This window comes from Salvelinus alpinus, chromosome 4 (genome assembly GCF_045679555.1).
Source record: "Salvelinus alpinus chromosome 4, SLU_Salpinus.1, whole genome shotgun sequence".
Classification (NCBI taxonomy): domain Eukaryota; kingdom Metazoa; phylum Chordata; class Actinopteri; order Salmoniformes; family Salmonidae; genus Salvelinus; species Salvelinus alpinus.
Genome location: NC_092089.1, coordinates 24,062,188 through 24,082,468, shown reverse-complemented (window position 1 = coordinate 24,082,468; position 20,281 = coordinate 24,062,188). Strand labels below are relative to the sequence as shown.

The 20,281-nt window shown below is 41.8% G+C and overlaps 1 protein-coding gene and 1 pseudogene across 10 annotated transcripts in view; one reads left to right on the top strand and one right to left on the bottom strand.

The window, feature by feature from the left end:
* Positions 1–20,281, bottom strand: part of ptk2ab (protein tyrosine kinase 2ab) — a 159,553-nt gene that overhangs the window by 41,217 nt on the left and 98,055 nt on the right. For 8 of the 10 annotated variants that reach the window (XR_011674542.1, XR_011674543.1, XR_011674541.1 and 5 more), the window contains 7 exons: positions 20,055–20,132; positions 19,754–19,861; positions 19,108–19,225; positions 17,599–17,641; positions 14,311–14,372; positions 5,608–5,664; positions 2,736–2,756 (listed from right to left, as the gene is read on the bottom strand). Coding sequence is in view for 7 of the 10 variants with exons in the window: in XM_071396157.1 (XP_071252258.1) it covers positions 2,736–2,756; positions 5,608–5,664; positions 14,311–14,372; positions 17,599–17,641; positions 19,108–19,225; positions 19,754–19,861; positions 20,055–20,132 (487 nt within the window). In the remaining 3 variants the exon portion in view is untranslated. The remainder of the gene's footprint in view (positions 1–2,735; positions 2,757–5,607; positions 5,665–14,310; positions 14,373–17,598; positions 17,642–19,107; positions 19,226–19,753; positions 19,862–20,054; positions 20,133–20,281) is intronic. The other 2 variants (XM_071396154.1, XM_071396156.1) reach the window with 1 other exon arrangement.
* On the top strand, positions 14,972–17,484 carry LOC139572237 (DDRGK domain-containing protein 1-like; annotated as a pseudogene).

Sequence of the window (20,281 nt, the reverse complement as noted above, 5' to 3'; positions counted from 1 at the left end):
GTATAATCTCATAGTCCCTGGCTGGGTACAACACACAGCATTAGACACACTGACTTTATAATCTCATAGTCCCTGGCTGGGTACAACACACAGTGTTAGACACACTGACTTTATAATCTCATAGTCCCTGGCTGGGTACAACACACAGCATTAGACACACTGACTGTATAATCTCATAGTCCCTGGCTGGGTACAACACACAGCATTAGACACACTGACTTTATAATCTCATAGTCCCTGGCTGGGTACAACACACAGTGTTAGACACACTGACTTTATAATCTCATAGTCCCTGGCTGGGTACAACACAGCATTAGACACACTGACTTTATAATCTCATAGTCCCTGGCTGGGTACAACACAGTGTTAGACACACTGACTGTATAATCTCATAGTCCCTGGCTGGGTACAACACACAGCATTAGACACACTGACTTTATAATCTCATAGTCCCTGGCTGGGTACAACACAGCATTAGACACACTGACTGTATAATCTCATAGTCCCTGGCTGGGTACAACACAGCATTAGACACACTGACTTTATAATCTCATAGTCCCTGGCTGGGTACAACACAGTGTTAGACACACTGACTGTATAATCTCATAGTCCCTGGCTGGGTACAACACAGTGTTAGACACACTGACTGTATAATCTCATAGTCCCTGGCTGGGTACAACACAGTGTTAGACACACTGACTGTATAATCTCATAGTCCCTGGCTGGGTACAACACACAGCATTAGACACACTGACTGTATAATCTCATAGTCCCTGGCTGGGTACAACACACAGCATTAGACACACTGACTTTATAATCTCATAGTCCCTGGCTGGGTACAACACACAGCATTAGACACACTGACTGTATAATCTCATAGTCCCTGGCTGGGTACAACACACAGCATTAGACACACTGACTTTATAATCTCATAGTCCCTGGCTGGGTACAACACACAGCATTAGACACACTGACTGTATAATCTCATAGTCCCTGGCTGGGTACAACACACAGCATTAGACACACTGACTGTATAATCTCATAGTCCCTGGCTGGGTACAACACACAGCATTAGACACACTGACTGTATAATCTCATAGTCCCTGGCTGGGTACAACACACAGCATTAGACACACTGACTTTATAATCTCATAGTCCCTGGCTGGGTACAACACACAGCATTAGACACACTGACTGTATAATCTCATAGTCCCTGGCTGGGTACAACACAGCATTAGACACACTGACTTTATAATCTCATAGTCCCTGGCTGGGTACAACACACAGCATTAGACACACTGACTGTATAATCTCATAGTCCCTGGCTGGGTACAACACACAGCATTAGACACACTGACTGTATAATCTCATAGTCCCTGGCTGGGTACAACACACAGCATTAGACACACTGACTTTATAATCTCATAGTCCCTGGCTGGGTACAACACACAGCATTATACACACTGACTTTATAATCTCATAGTCCCTGGCTGGGTACAACACACAGCATTAGACACACTGACTTTATAATCTCATAGTCCCTGGCTGGGTACAACACACAGCATTATACACACTGACTTTATAATCTCATAGTCCCTGGCTGGGTACAACACAGCATTAGACACACTGACTTTATAATCTCATAGTCCCTGGCTGGGTACAACACAGTGTTAGACACACTGACTTTATAATCTCATAGTCCCTGGCTGGGTACAACACAGCATTAGACACACTGACTTTATAATCTCATAGTCCCTGGCTGGGTACAACACAGTGTTAGACACACTGACTTTATAATCTCATAGTCCCTGGCTGGGTACAACACAGTGTTAGACACACTGACTTTATAATCTCATAGTCCCTGGCTGGGTACAACACACAGCATTAGACACACTGACTGTATAATCTCATAGTCCCTGGCTGGGTACAACACACAGTGTTAGACACACTGACTTTATATCAACTGGATTAAAGTAAATGGTTGGTATGGCAGTCTGATTGATTATGAAATCAATCTGGTTTTATCTGATCACTGAAGATCACAGTACAACATGCAATCATGCAATTCCATTCAAATCAGGACTGCCAAGGCTGTCCATGGATTTGCATGCAATGGCTGATTTGTTGAATAAATACAATCATATTGTCAATATGAAATCACCATGCAAAAAGTTTCACCAGACATGCCAAGCCATAATCATATTTTACCCTTGAAATGTAAAACATTATTAAACAGTATGATGGCGTCAAATGATCTTTGTTTTCTTCTTAACGTTGCACGTATTGTGGAGGGCCAGTGAGGGGCCATGCTGCAGCAGTACTGTGTCTGATTAGTGGCTGTGATCCCTTCCATCCATAACGGGTCAACAGGACAGCCTGGCTGCACTATTTATCTTTCTCTGGGCTGGACAGTGTCTATTCACCAACAATCAATACATCAATCAAAACACTACATGTACTGCTATTTTGGCAAAATGAAACAAAATCACAGAAACACCATCACACAAGTCAAACCATAGGTAGACCTGGGTCAAATGGTAAATACTTTCAAATACTTGATTTAGCATGGATATTGATTGGCCTTGTGCGACCACTCCATTGGTTCAATTGCACACTAAATCAGGTGTATCTCAAGTATTTGAAAGTATTTGACATATATGGTTGACCCTGGTCTGACAACCACAATACAACCAAAAGGCAATCCTCAAGTACAGGGCTGAGACGCACACCATTACCTTCCTCTAGTCCATAGTATTCTGCAGGGCAGTTCATGTGAGGAGAAATCTTTTAGAGGCACATCAACATTGGAGGAACATACTTTTACAATGGTTTAACCTGTACGAAAGGTCCCTCCCTCTTCCCTTGTCCCTGGTTTGGAGAAACACATGACTAACTAAGAGTGCTTTTCTGGCAAAGGTGAGTGACATTTGTTGCATGTAGAAGACAGTCAGTGCAAACGAACTGCAGGGAGATTAATACCCTTGGACTACACTGCCATTTGTCAGCAGCCTCTGTTGCTAGCTGGGTGTGTGTGTGTGTGTGTGTGTGTGTACACATAATATAAACGGCTAGCGTTTCAGGCTATGTTAAATACTTCTCCACTGTTATGATATAAAGTAAACTATGGAGTCGTGTGGAGGACAATCTTAGAAAACAGATTTCCAAAAGGGTTCTTCAGTTGTCCCCATAGGAGAAACCTTTTTGGTTCCAGGCAGAACACTTTTTGGGGTTCCAGGTAGAACCTAGGGTTATTCATAGGGTTTTCCTATGGTTCTCCTATGGGGACAGCCAAAGAACCATTTTAGGTTCTACATACAGTTGATGTCGGAAGTTTACATACACCTTAGCCAAACACATTTAAACTCAGTTTGTAAAAATTCCTGACATTTAATCCGAGTTAAAAATCCCTGTCTAGGTCAGTTAGGATCACCACTTTATTTTAAGAATGTGAAATGTCAGAATAATAGTAGAGAGAATGATTTATTTCAGCTTTTATTTCTTTCATCACATTCACAGTGTTTCAGAAGTTTACATGCACTCAATTAGTATTTGGTAGCATTGCCTTTAAATTGTTTAACTTGGGTCAAACGTTTTGGGTAGCCTTCCACTAGCTTCCCACAATAAGTTGGGTAAATTTTGGCCCATTCCTCCTAACAGAGCTGGTGTAACTGAGTCAGGTTTGTAGGCCTACTTGTTCGCACACGCTTTTTCAGTTCTGCCTACAAATTTTCTATAGGACTCAGGTCAGGGCTTTGTGATGCCCACTCCAATACCTTGACTTTGTTGTCCTTAAGCCATTTTGCCACAACTTTGGAAGTATGCTTGGGTTCATTGTCCATTTGGAAGACCCATTTGCAACCAAGCTTTAACGTCCTGACTGATGTCTTGAGATGTTGCTTCAATATATCCACATGATGTTCCTTCCTCATTATTCTATCTATTTTGTGAAGTGCACCAGTCCCTCCTGCAGAAAAGCCCCCCCACAACATGATGCTTCCACCCCCGTGCTTCACGGTTGGGATTGTGTTCTTCGGCTTGCAAGCTTCCCCCTTTTTCCTCCAAACATAACGATGGTCATTATGGCCAAACAGTTCTATTTTTGTTTCATCAAACCAGGGGACATTTCTCCAAAAAGTACGATCTTTGTCCCCATTTGCAGTTGCAAACCAAAGTCAGGCTTTTTTATGGCAGTTTTGGAGCAGTGGCTCCTTCCTTGCTGAGTGGCCTTTCAGGTTATGTCGATATAGGACTCGTTTTACTGTGGATAGAGATACTTTTGTATCTGTTTCCTCCAGCATCTTCACAAGGTCCTTTGCTGTTGTTCTGGGATTGATTTGCACTTTTCGCACCGAAGTACGTTCATCTCTAGGAGACAGAACGCGTCTCCTTCCTGAGCGGTATGATGACTGAGTGGTCCCATGGTGTTTATACTTGTGTACTATTGTTTGTACAGATGAAAGTGGTACCTTCAGGCGTTTGGAAATTGCTCCCAAGGATGAACCAGACTTGTGGATGTCTACAATTGTTTTTCTGAGATCTTGGCTGATTTCTTTTGATTTTCCCATGATGTCAAGCAAAGAGGCACTGAGTTTGAAGGTAGGCCTTGAAATACATCCACAGGTACACCTCCAATTGACTCAAATGATGTCAATTAGCCTATCAGAAGCTTCTAAAGCCATGACTTCATTGTCTGGAATTTTTCAAGCTGTTTAAAGGCACAGTCAACTTAGTGTATGTAAACTTCTGACCCACTGGAATTGTGATACAATCTGAAATAATCTGTCTGTAAACAATTGTTGGAAAAATGACATGTCTCATGCACAAAGTAGATGTCCTAACCGACTTGCCAAAACTATAGTTTGTTAACAAGAAATGTGTGGAGTGGTTGAAAAACGAGTTTTAATGACTCCAACCTAAGTGTATGTAAACTTCCAACTTCAACTGTAGCACCTTTTTTTCCTAAGAGTGTAGGACAAAGGACAGATATGTCATGAAAAATGAAATGTTGAGAGGAAACTGTTTGAATAAGCAGCAGAAGACACAGTCACAGCCAGCTCATTCTACTACTGACAGATCCACCTCATGCACTCTGTGTTGGGTATTCCCCATGTAAATATGATTCTAGCTATTTGTGAACTACTCTCTATCAACAGTAATAGTTACATTAAAGAAGAACATAAAATAATTGAGAAACATTATTGCCTCTTGAATACTAGTTAAGTGAAGAACAATCTAAATAAACTGCTACAAATGTAGTAGCAAAAAACTGAACTCGAAAAATAAAAAATGAAGAACTGAAAGACGCCTAACACCACCTTGACCCCTGTAGCTGTGGTGCTTTCAGAGAACTCCAGTCTCAATGACCCCAGGAAGGCAGAATGTGGTAACAACAGCCAATCAGAAAGTGGGGCACACTTCTCCAAACTGGGTTAAAGCTGTACACTAGAGACCACGATCAAAGGCCCACGGGGTCTGCAGAGAACATCTGGTCTGCAGCTCACCACTGAGCCTCTCTAAAACCCAGCACAGCTGCCTGTCTCTTCCTCCATCCTCCTCAGCACATGATCCCTTACTTACTCCCTGTGTGACAGATGCTACGGTACTCACTGGAGGGCATGGTGTAGGTATCCTCATCATCTATGATCTCCGCATAGTCGTCTGTCTCTGGGGAAAAAAGAGAGCGACACACAGTGAGAGAGGAGAGATAGAGAGAGGTGAGGGTAATGAACAACAGCATTCTGACTCGAAGCAGGATAGCCCAACATGACAGACAGGAGTTAGGCTAGGCATTCATTTGTTAAACTACCTCTAGACTTGTACTTAACTTACCTTTAGTACAATAAAGTACCTTTACCAAAACCCCACCATTTCAAAGTTGTTAACCCTTAACAACAACCCCCCTCCACACATATGACAAACAGCCCAGCTCTGTGTTGTGCCTCCCTGTGCGTTCTCCCACCATGTTCCTCAGGTCTGAGCTGTGCTCCAATAGCAGCAGTGGTATTTGAGTGAGGGGAGGAGGGGAGGAGGGATGAGGAGGAGTTTTTCCCCCCAGAGAAACTTCTTCAGGAAAAACAGATTGAGTCATGTGTAACTCCAGAGTCATTGGGTGAGCCTGTCTATCCTGACTGCTGTGATTTTAAGGAAGAAGCAAAAGTTTCCTGGAAAAGATAACGCACAGAGGGATGTTGAGACAGCCCTGCTTTTTGCAGCCTGAGATAAAGAAAAAAAAGCTGCTGATAAGTCAAATGATTTGATTCAGGACTAGTGTTAAAAAGCTGTGAAATGCTATGATAGTGTTGAACTTTACCGTCCCCACTTAAATCCCCTGCAAATCCATGTAGGTAGCATGCACAGGGGGGGGGGGGGGGGAGAGAGAGAGAGAGAGAGAGAGAGAGAGAGAGAGAGATTTACTGGCCCTCTTAGAGAAAGTTGACAGCAAAATAAGGAGTTTAAAGGTCAAAACCAGGTTGCAGCTACTTCTTACTAACTCTCAGGGGATTCCCCCAGACGTTGATAAGGGTGTTGATAGTAAGAGGCTGCCAAGTGAGTAACATACCCAGGTCAAAGAGACACCTCACTGTAAGTAGGTCACACTCACACAAGCAGATGACAGAGAAACAAAAGGTTTAGGGGAAGTGTAACTTCTAAATGTAACTTCAGAGAGCATCTCAGTTAGTTGAACAACATTGGAATGGAAGTCCTGGTGCAGTTTTTGTGCGGAGTTGAATTATTTTGTTTCATCCTCTGCAGAGAGATTTCATTTTATCAGGGTCATACAAAGTCTGCAGAGAGATTTCATTTTATCAGGGTCATACAAAGTCTGCAGAGAGATTTCATTTTATCAGGATCATACAAAGTCTGCAGAGATATTTCATTTTATCAGGATCATACAAAGTCTGCAGAGAGATTTCATTTCATCAGGATCATACAAAGTCTGCAGAGAGATTTCATTTCATCAGGATCATACAAAGTCCATGCCCAGTCAGAGAAGAGAGGAAAACAAACACTTCTAAGACACGGTGCCAACGTTCATCTGAACATTCTGCATCAGAACTATATCAACTGAACCCTGCACAACCTTACCGTGTTATAATGACAAGGTAATGACAGAGAATAAGAGTTATACAACATGACAATACATTCAACTACAGTGATGCCTGAGCATATCTAGCATGGGTCTTCAGAACCTTATTCCCTATGTAGTGCACTACTTTCAACCAGGGTCCAAAGTAGTGCACTATATAGGGAATAGGGTGCCATTATATAGGGAATAGGGTGCCACAACAAGACTTCTCCCCAGTACCATCATGATCATATGGGGGGATTTTAGTTTCACACAAGCATCTCTCTATTCGTTCTGAGTGTGCTGTGTCAATAGGACCATATGCACACAGGCCTGTCTGTCCCCTGCTCCACCCTGTTCCATCCACCCTCTCAATCAGCTCTTTATTTGACACTCACCCAGTAGTCATTAACATTCTACTGTGATGCGGGCCAGAGACTGGGGGAAGAGCTCTGTGACATTTAAACTGGAGAGATAGAAAGGAGAGGACACACACACACACACACACACACACACACACACACACACACACACACACACACACACACACACACACACACACACACACACACACACACACACACACACACACACACACACACACACACACACACACACACACACACACACACACACACACACACAGTAACCTTGTGGGGACACACAATTCAGTACCATTCAAAATCCTATTTTCCCTAACCCCTAGGGTGGCAGGTAGCCTAGTGGTTAGAGCGTTGGACTAGTAACCGAAAGGTTGCTGGATCGAATCCCTGAGCTGACAAGGTAAAAATATGTCGTTCTGCCCCTGAACAAGGCAGTTTAATCCACTGTTCCCCGGTAGACCGTCACTGTAAATAAGAATTTGTTCTTAACTGACTTGCCGAGTTAAATAAAGGTTAAAAAAAATATATAATAATAATTATAATAATCCGTACCCTAACCTTAACCCAAAAACCTAACCTTAACCCTAGCTCCTACCCTTAACGTAATTCTAACACTAAGTTTAATCTTAACCCTAAACCTCCTAGAAATAGCATTTGACCTTGTCAAGACTAACAAAATGCCCCCAGTTGTTCAAATGTTTGTTTGTTTACTATTAGTTAAATAGTTAAACACGTCCACACACACACACAGGCCTGAGCCCACTGACACAGTGTTAAGTTGATAGATGAGGTGCTGTGGGGTGAGGATGTATTGCCAGAGCCAGACAGTACTTGGCTAGCTGGTGAAATGTAACCTTGGGTGTAATTTGTGCCATTGGCCTGGTCTGGTCCTGATGGTTGATTCATAGTGATGTTTTACAGAGCCGTCTGATAACAGACTGATGGTTGATTCATAGTGATGTTTTACAGGGCCGTCTGATAACAGACTGATGGTTGATTCATAGTGATGTTTTACAGAGCCGTCTGATAACAGACTGATGGTTGATTCATAGTGATGTTTTACAGAGCCGTCTGATAACAGACTGATGGTTGATTCATAGTGATGTTTTACAGAGCCGTCTGATAACAGACTAATGGTTGATTCATAGTGATGTTTTACAGAGCCGTCTGATAACAGACTGATGGTTGATTCATAGTGATGTTTTACAGAGCCGTCTGATAACAGACTGATGGTTGATTCATAGTGATGTTTTACAGAGCCGTCTGATAACAGACTGATGGTTGATTCATAGTGATGTTTTACAGAGCCGTCTGATAACAGACTGATGGTTGATTCATAGTGATGTTTTACAGAGCCGTCTGATAACAGACTGATGGTTGATTCATAGTGATGTTTTACAGAGCCGTCTGATAACAGACTGATGGTTGATTCATAGTGATGTTTTACAGAACCGTCTGATAACAGACCGATGGTTGATTCATAGTGATGTTTTACAGAGCCGTCTGATAACAGACTAATGGTTGATTCATAGTGATGTTTTACAGAGCCGTCTGATAACAGACTGATGGTTGATTCATAGTGATGTTTTACAGAGCCGTCTGATAACAGACTGATGGTTGATTCATAGTGATGTTTTACAGAGCCGTCTGATAACAGACTGATGGTTGATTCATAGTGATGTTTTACAGAGCCGTCTGATAACAGACTGATGGTTGATTCATAGTGATGTTTTACAGAGCCGTCTGATAACAGACTGATGGTTGATTCATAGTGATGTTTTACAGAGCCGTCTGATAACAGACTGATGGTTGATTCATAGTGATGTTTTACAGAACCGTCTGATAACAGACCGATGGTTGATTCATAGTGATGTTTTACAGAGCCGTCTGATAACAGACTAATGGTTGATTCATAGTGATGTTTTACAGAGCCGTCTGATAACAGACTGATGGTTGATTCATAGTGATGTTTTACAGAGCCGTCTGATAACAGACTGATGGTTGATTCATAGTGATGTTTTACAGAGCCGTCTGATAACAGACTGATGGTTGATTCATAGTGATGTTTTACAGAGCCGTCTGATAACAGACTGATGGTTGATTCATAGTGATGTTTTACAGAGCCGTCTGATAACAGACTGATGGTTGATTCATAGTGATGTTTTACAGGGCCGTCTGATAACAGACTGATGGTTGATTCATAGTGATGTTTTACAGAGCCGTCTGATAACAGACTGATGGTTGATTCATAGTGATGTTTTACAGAGCCGTCTTATAACAGACTGATGGTTGATTCATAGTGATGTTTTACAGAGCCGTCTGATAACAGACTGATGGTTGATTCATAGTGATGTTTTACAGAGCCGTCTGATAACAGACTAATGGTTGATTCATAGTGATGTTTTACAGAGCCGTCTGATAACAGACTGATGGTTGATTCATAGTGATGTTTTACAGAGCCGTCTGATAACAGACTGATGGTTGATTCATAGTGATGTTTTACAGAGCCGTCTGATAACAGACTGATGGTTGATTCATAGTGATGTTTTACAGAGCCGTCTGATAACAGACTGATGGTTGATTCATAGTGATGTTTTACAGAGCCGTCTGATAACAGACTGATGGTTGATTCATAGTGATGTTTTACAGGTGTCAATAAATTAAACCCCCCCAAAAAATGTGAACCTAAATCTAAGCCAGACTGCACCAGTATATCAGCTAGATAACCAACAAACCACATCACTCTTCTATGTTATGTCCTTACACAACAACAAACCACATCACTCTTCTATGTTATGCCCTTACACAACAACAAACCACATCACTCTTCTATGTTATGTCCTTACACAACAACAAACCACATCACTCTTCTATGTTATGCCCTTACACAACAACAAACCACATCACTCTTCTATGTTATGCCCTTACACAACAAGAAACCACATCACTCTTCTACGTTATGTCCTTACACAACAACAAACCACATCACTCTTCTATGTTATGTCCTTACACAACAACAAACCACATCACTCTTCTATGTTATGTCCTTACACAACAACAAACCACATCACTCTTCTATGTTATGTCCTTACACAACAACAAACCACATCACTCTTCTATGTTATGTCCTTACACAACAACAAACCACATCACTCTTCTATGTTATGTCCTTACACAACAACAAACCACATCACTCTTCTATGTTATGTCCTTACACAACAACAAACCACATCACTCTTCTATGTTATGTCCTTACACAACAACAAACCACATTACTCTTCTATGTTATGTCCTTACACAACAACAAACCACATTACTCTTCTATGTTATGTCCTTACACAACAACAAACCACATCACTCTTCTATGTTATGTCCTTACACAACAACAAACCACATCACTCTTCTATGTTATGTCCTTACACAACAACAAACCACATCACTCTTCTATGGTATGTCCTTACACAACAACAAACCACATCACTATTCTATGTTATGTCCTTACACAACAACAAACCACATCACTCTTCTATGTTATGTCCTTACACAACAACAAACCACATCACTCTTCTATGTTATGTCCTTACACAACAACAAACCACATCACTCTTCTATGTTATGTCCTTACACAACAACAAACCACATCACTCTTCTATGTTATGCCCTTACACAACAACAAACCACATCACTCTTCTATGTTATGTCCTTACACAACAACAAACCACATCACTCTTCTATATTATGTCCTTACACAACAACAAACCACATCACTCTTCTATGTTATGTCCTTACACAACAACAAACCACATCACTCTTCTATATTATGTCCTTACACAACAACAAACCACATCACTCTTCTATGTTATGCCCTTACACAACAACAAACCACATCACTCTTCTATGTTATGTCCTTACACAACAACAAACCACATCACTCTTCTATGTTATGCCCTTACACAACAACAAACCACATCACTCTTCTATGTTATGTCCTTACACAACAACAAACCACATCACTCTTCTATGTTATACCCTTACACAACAACAAACCACATCACTCTTCTATGTTATGTCCTTACACAACAACAAACCACATCACTCTTCTATGTTATGTCCTTACACAACAACAAACCACATCACTCTTCTATGTTATGCCCTTACACAACAACAAACCACATCACTCTTCTATGTTATGTCCTTACACAACAACAAACCACATCACTCTTCTATGTTATGTCCTTACACAACAACAAACCACATCACTCTTCTATGTTATGTCCTTACACAACAACAAACCACATCACTCTTCTATGTTATGTCCTTACACAACAACAAACCACATCACTCTTCTATGTTATGCCCTTACACAACAACAAACCACATCACTCTTCTATGTTATGTCCTTACACAACAACAAACCACATCACTCTTCTATGTTATGCCCTTACACAACAACAAACCACATCACTCTTCTATGTTATGTCCTTACACAACAACAAACCACATCACTCTTCTATGTTATGCCCTTACACAACAACAAACCACATCACTCTTCTATGTTATGTCCTTACACAACAACAAACCACATCACTCTTCTATGTTATGTCCTTACACAACAACAAACCACATCACTCTTCTATGTTATGCCCTTACACAACAACAAACCACATCACTCTTCTATGTTATGTCCTTACACAACAACAAACCACATCACTCTTCTATGTTATGCCCTTACACAACAACAAACCACATCACTCTTCTATGTTATGCCCTTACACAACAACAAACCACATCACTCTTCTATGTTATGTCCTTACACAACAACAAACCACATCACTCTTCTATGTTATGTCCTTACACAACAACAAACCACATCACTCTTCTATGTTATGTCCTTACACAACAACAAACCACATCACTCTTCTATGTTATGCCCTTACACAACAACAAACCACATCACTCTTCTATGTTATGTCCTTACACAACAACAAACCACATCACTCTTCTATGGTATGTCCTTACACAACAACAAACCACATCACTCTTCTATGTTATGTCCTTACACAACAACAAACCACATCACTCTTCTATGGTATGTCCTTACACAACAACAAACCACATCACTCTTCTATGTTATGCCCTTACACAACAACAAACCACATCACTCTTCTATGTTATGTCCTTACACAACAACAAACCACATCACTCTTCTATGTTATGTCCTTACACAACAACAAACCACATCACTCTTCTATGTTATGTCCTTACACAACAACAAACCACATCACTCTTCTATGGTATGTCCTTACACAACAACAAACCACATCACTCTTCTATGTTATGCCCTTACACAACAACAAACCACATCACTCTTCTATGTTATGTCCTTACACAACAACAAACCACATCACTCTTCTATGTTATGTCCTTACACAACAACAAACCACATCACTCTTCTATGTTATGTCCTTACACAACAACAAACCACATCACTCTTCTATGTTATGCCCTTACACAACAACAAACCACATCACTCTTCTATGTTATGTCCTTACACAACAACAAACCACATCACTCTTCTATGTTATGTCCTTACACAACAACAAACCACATCACTCTTCTATGGTATGTCCTTACACAACAACAAACCACATCACTCTTCTATGGTATGTCCTTACACAACAACAAACCACATCACTCTTCTATGTTATGCCCTTACACAACAACAAACCACATCACTCTTCTATGTTATGTCCTTACACAACAACAAACCACATCACTCTTCTATGTTATGTCCTTACACAACAACAAACCACATCACTCTTCTATGTTATGTCCTTACACAACAACAAACCACATCACTCTTCTATGTTATGCCCTTACACAACAACAAACCACATCACTCTTCTATGGTATGTCCTTACACAACAACAAAAAGACAATTCAGCATTGTCCTCTGGTCTGCCTCAACCGTGATTGGTGGATGGGGTCACGTCTAAAAAAACGTCTTGTTTCTAAACCAATGTACAAGCTCTGCTGTTGTGATATGTTTGGGACACACCGTGTTGTCTGCAGTTTACGTGCTTTCCTTCACACGTGTGACAGTAACAACAAGGATAGAAAAACCTCCTCAGGTAGTTCTGTTGTGGTGCAGCAGTCATAGACTGTGTCCCCAGCAGGGCACTCTAACGGGACAATGACTAGGGATGGGTCTAAATGACACACTATCCCCTACTGTATATAGTGCACTACGTTTGACCGGATCCCTATGGGCCCTGGTAAAAAATAGTGCCCTATAAAGGGGATAGGGTCCCATTTGGGACTAGGCATCGCCAGATAGGACCAGAAGACTATAACATGTAATGTAGCTAGCTTGTGGTGCCGTATGGTGCCTCAACAGCCCACTAGGATGTGGTGAACATTGTGTAGGAAGAGGGAGCAATATCTACTTTCACTATTCTACTCAGACTATGTGCTCAACTCCACCGGAGCATCAGAGAGCTCATATCAAAGGACATGTCAGACATCTAGCTGACTGATGGGCTGTCAATCATCTCTGCATCCTGTCTGTCACCACTGCATCCTGTCTGTCACCACTGCATCCTGTCTGTCACCACTGCATCCTGTCTGTCACCACTGCATGCACTAATAAACCAGTGAATTATGGGATAGTTAACATGGCAGATAGTGATTTCAGTAAAGGCTTCTGTGTGGAAAACGGTTTTGTTATCATGGCAAAGCCCAACAAGACAACGTATCAACAACTTCACAGTCCCAGTACAATACCAAACCTCATCTGACCCCAAACCTCATCTGACACTAAACCCAGGAGACGTGAAAAGAGAGAGAGTGAGAAGGTCCTACCTGAGACACATGCAACCCTTGTCCGGACCCCCCCATCCAAACGCTTCTCATGGTTGGAGACTCTGTGGAATAAAGGTTTGAACAGATGAATGCTGTACATTTCCCTGTGAAAGGATTGTTTCTCCAGTCACCAGAACAGAAAGACAGACTGGCCTGTCCACACTGTGACACTATGACTGGGCTCTGTTATAGACAGTTCGAGGACCATTCCATTCACTGGCAGGGCATGTTTGGCAGGGGTGCTGCAGGGGGGATCCCGATAAGTAGGCCCGTCAGCACATCCAAGAGGATATGGTTAAAGGGGGTTGGGGGGTCAGAGGGCCGGGGACGGAGACAGGAACAGGGTCAGAGAAATTCCTCATGATTCTGCCAAAAAGAAGCAGTAGGAGGGGAGCAAGGCTTGTGTTGGTTTTCAGAGCACCTGACTGAAACCTGATATGCTGCCTGGAAGAAACATTCCAGATGAGAGAAAGAAAGAGAGAGAGGAGAGATAGAAAGAGGAGAGATGAGGAGAGATAGGAGAGAGAGAGAAGAGATAGGAGAGAGAGAGAGAGAGAGAAGAGATAGGAGAGAGAGAGAAGAGATAGGAGAGAGAGAGAAGAGATAGGAGAGAGAGAGAAGAGATAGGAGAGAGAGAGAAGAGATAGGAGAGAGAGAGAAGAGAGAGAGAAGAGATAGGAGAGAGAGAGAGAGAGAAGAGATAGGAGAGAGAGAGAGAAGAGATAGGAGAGAGAGAGAGAAGAGATAGGAGAGAGAGAGAGAAGAGATAGGAGAGAGAGAGAGATGAGATAGGAGAGAGATAGGAGAGAGAGAGAAGAGAGAGAGAAGAGATAGGAGAGAGAGAGAAGAGATAGGAGAGAGAGAGAGAGAGAAGAGATAGGAGAGAGAGAGAGAACCCAAAAAGGCCTGTGGTGTTGATGGTATCCTTAATGAAATGATCAAATATACAGACAACAAATTCCAATTGGCTATACTAAAACTCTTTAACATCGTCCTTAGCTCTGGCATCTTCCCCAATATTTGGAACCAAGGACTGATCACCCCAATCCACAAAAGTGGAGACAAATTTGACCCCAATAACTACCGTGGAATATGCGTCAACAGTAACCTTGGGAAAATACTCTGCATTATCATTAACAGCAGACTCGTACATTTCCTCAATGAAAACAATGTACTGAGCAAATGTCAAATTGGCTTTTTACCAAATTACCGTACAACAGACCATGTATTCACCCTACACACCCTAATTGACAACCAAACAAACCAAAACAAAGGCAAAGTCTTCTCATGCTTTGTTGATTTCAAAAAAGCCTTCGACTCAATTTGGCATGAGGGTCTGCTATACAAATTGATGGAAAGTGGTGTTGGGGGTAAAACATACGACATTATAAAATCCATGTACACAAACAACAAGTGTGCGGTTAAAATTGGCAAAAAACACACACATTTCTTCACACAGGGTCGTGGGGTGAGACAGGGATGCAGCTTAAGCCCCACCCTCTTCAACATATATATCAACGAATTGGCGCGGGCACTAGAACAGTCTGCAGCACCCGGTCTCACCCTACTAGAATCCGAAGTCAAATGTCTACTGTTTGCTGATGATCTGGTGCTTCTGTCACCAACCAAGGAGGGCCTACAGCAGCACCTAGATCTTCTGCACAGATTCTGTCAGACCTGGGCCCTGACAGTAAATCTCAGTAAGACCAAAATAATGGTGTTCCAAAAAAGGTCCAGTCACCAGGACCACAAATTCCATCTAGACACCGTTGCCCTAGAGCACACAAAAAACTATACATACCTCGGCCTAAACATCAGCACCACAGGTAACTTCCACAAAGCTGTGAACGATCTGAGAGACAAGGCAAGAAGGGCCTTCTATGCCATCAAAAGGAACATAAATTTCAACATACCAATTAGGATCTGGCTAAAAATACTTGAATCAGTCATAGAGCCCATTGCCCTTTATGGTTGTGAGGTCTGGGGTCCGCTCACCAACCAAGATTTCACAAAATGGGACAAACACCAAATTGAGACTCTGCATGCAGAATTCTGCAAAAATATCCTCCGTGTACAACGTAGAACACCAAATAATGCATGCAGAGCAGAATTAGGCCGATACCCACTAATTATCAAAATCCAGAAAAGAGCCGTTAAATTCTACAACCACCTAAAAGGAAGCGATTCCCAAACCTTCCATAACAAAGCCATCACCTACAGAGAGATGAACCTGGAGAAGAGTCCCCTAAGCAAGCTGGTCCTAGGGCTCTGTTCACAAACACAAACACACCCCACAGAGCCCCAGGACAACAGCACAATTAGACCCAACCAAATCATGAGAAAACAAAAAGATAATTACTTGACACATTGGAAAGAATTAACAAAAAAACAGAGCAAACTAGAATGCTATTTGGCCCTAAACAGAGAGTACACAGTGGCAGAATACCTGACCACTGTGACTGACCCAAACTTAAGGAAAGCTTTGACTATGTACAGACTCAGTGAGCATAGCCTTGCTATTGAGAAAGGCCGCCGTAGGCAGACATGGCTCTCAAGAGAAGACAGGCTATGTGCACACTGCCCACAAAATGAGGTGGAAACTGAGCTGCACTTCCTAACCTCCTGCCCAATGTATGACCATATTAGAGAGACATATTTCCCTCAGATTACACAGATCCACAAAGAATTCGAAAACAAATCCAATTTTGATAAACTCCCATATCTACTGGGTGAAATTCCACAGTGTGCCATCACAGCAGCAAGATTTGTGACCTGTTGCCACAAGAAAAGGGCAACCAGTGAAGAACAAACACCACTGTAAATACAACCCATATTTATGTTTATTTATTTTAACTTGTGTGCTTTAACCATTTGTACATTGTTACAACACTGCATATATATAATATGACATTTGTAATGTCTTTATTGTTTTGAAACTTCTGTATGTGTAATGTTTACTGTTCATTTTTATTGTTTATTTGACTTTTGTATATTACCTACCTCACTTGCTTTGGCAATGTTAACACATGTTTCCCATGCCAATAAAGCCCCTTGAATTGAAAAAATTGAATTGAGAGAAGAGATAGGAGAGAGAGAGAGAAGAGATAGGAGAGAGAGAGAGAAGAGATAGGAGAGAGATAGGAGAGAGAGAGAAGAGATAGGAGAGAGAGAGAAGAGATAGGAGAGAGAGAGAAGAGATAGGAGAGAGAGAGAAGAGATGGGAGAGAGAGAGAAGAGATAGGAGAGAGAGAGATAGAGGATAGAGAGTAGAGAGAGACATGTACTTACTTTGGGGTGGACTTTGGGATGGAAGGTAGCGCTCTCTCTCCCTCTGTTGGTGATTGTTAGAGGCAGTTAGATGTAGGGTTAGCAGTACAGTTACAGTCCATCAGTTAGATGTAGGGTTAGCAGTACAGTTACAGTCCATCAGTTAGATGTAGGGTTAGCAGTACAGTTACAGTCCATCAACAGGATCCATTCGAATGCCTACACTCACACATTCATCATTATTAATATAATTTCATAATATGAGACATCAAATATGGAACATTCTTTCATTTATGAGCCTAAAGCAGAGAAGAGCCCCTAGAAGCCTATGCCTTGAATGGATACTTCTTTCTCCTGTGTGAAGTCATTCATGTTTTAAAAAGACAGAATTCATTGAGTGAAATGAATGGTAGTGAAAGCTGTTTCCGGGCAATTTGATTTGTTGTGTTCAGCTTTCTAAATGACTGTAGAAATGAAATGGCAGAGTCCCTCAACAGCTCTGTAACTGCCTCTCATAAAGCCATGTGTTTACTACTGGGCTGACTTACTGGAAAAACATTATGCCAATTACAACATTAATACCACATCTAGAATCGCAAATGAAAATCGGTTACAAAACTTATGAAGTCGTGGATGAATGTGGGCTCACTTACTAAAGAATGTGTCTGTTTCATATGATTATGTTTTACCTTCTGGGTTTTGGGTTTGCTTTTCGTGTATTGTGTAATTGATGTGAATATAGACGTGTATTGAGTAATTGATGTGTATATAAGTGTGTATTGAGTAATTGATGTGTATATAAGTGTGTATTGTGTAATTGATGTGAATATAGACGTGTATTGAGTAATTGATGTCTATATAAGTGTGTATTGAGTAATTGATGTGTATATAGATGTGTATTGTGTAATTGATGTGTATATCGATGTGTATTGTGTAATTGATGTGTATATCGATGTGTATTGTGTAATTGATGTGCATATCAATGTGTATTGTGTAATTGATGTGTATATCGATGAGTATTTGGTAAACGATGTGAATATAGATGTGTATTGTGTAATTTATGTGTATATAGATGTGTGTTGTGTAATTGATGTGTATTGTGTAATTGATGTGTATATAGATGTGTATTGTGTAATTGATTTTTGTTAAGTATTGATGTGTTTGACAGGTCGTCATTGTAAATAAGAATGTGTTCTTCATGGACATACCTGTATAGATAAAGGTCAAATAAATCCTATTGCATCTATCAATCTGTGAGTCTACAATCCAGCCTCAGTGCAGTGGAGTCTGCAGCTCTTTCCACCGCTGCTCTAACAGAGTCAAGTCCATTGTCCACAGTACACAACACAGCAGGGCTGTCAGTCTGAACTTCCACTACATAGAGGAAAAGGGCAATGTCTGCTCACTGTTTTTCAGACGTTCCCTCTTTCTCTGAGTCGGCCTTGTTATTATCCAGATCCTGTTATTATTGTGGGTGTGTGTAAAACCACTCCACTCAGTGTAAAGGTGTCAGCAGCAGTGTTAGTGTACCCTTTTGAACGCGGACGATGAAGGACTGGGAGACTCCGTTGACCAGGCGACAGTATCCGTCTATCAGGTCAGCCATGTTCTCTGCCGTGTTCAGAGACGCTGTGGTCACCGTCAGAGGCTGCAGACACACACAGATACACAGACAGACAGACAGTCAAACAGAGTCAGACAGTCAGTCAGTCAGTCAGACAGACAAGCAACAAAGAGGCTTCATCAGCAGGGCTGCCTCCTCCATCTGAGACCTCCAGTTAGGACAAACCACAGCACATCAAAGGAGATAAGTGAGAGGACGAACACACACACACACACACACACACACACACACACACACACACACACACACACACACACACACACACACACACACACACACACACACACACACACACACACACACACACACACACACACACACACACACACACACACACACACAGTCCATCAAAGAACCCATGCAGGGAGGAGTATGTTTTGCTAGTATCAGGGGTGCGTCTTCTTCCCTTGGAGAATCCCTTAGTGGTCAATCAAGTGTTTACTGCTCAGAGTTCCTCATCTGTCAACCAGCTATAGTGCTGGAAATAACCTCACTGAGGCCACTGCAGGGCATGTTACTGAATTCATACACGCTCACACACATACACAGTACCTCCGGGGCTCCAGACACATTGAGCAGCAGCATCCCCTGGCGCACCTTGTCCTCCGTGCTGGAGTACTGGATGGTCTGTACCTGGGTGAAGTTGGCCAGATGTGTCGGCTGAACACACGGACAGAACAGAAAGCACAGAATGAAACATCCATGGTGGTTATCATCTTCCTGGCTAGCCTGAACGTCACTGAACGACTGAATAAGACCTGAATTGGGTAGGAAATGCAATTCTACAAAATGTACAGAAGAATGTGAATAAAAGGTGAATAAAGAAAAGCCTTGATAAATCAGAAGTACTCACAGTTGATCCTTTGTCTGTCAGGTAGCTGATGCCCTCCTCAGGTCCAATGGCAAGCTCCACAGAGATAATCCAACTGGACTAGAAGACAAACACAGAGATGGACACAGAGACAGGCAGGACAGACAGAGAGAGCGAGCGAGCGATGGACAGACAGACAGAAAGACAGATGAAAGAAACAGTGTTTGTCATGCCCAGCAGGTGTCACTGTGAAACACATCCTTAAGGCT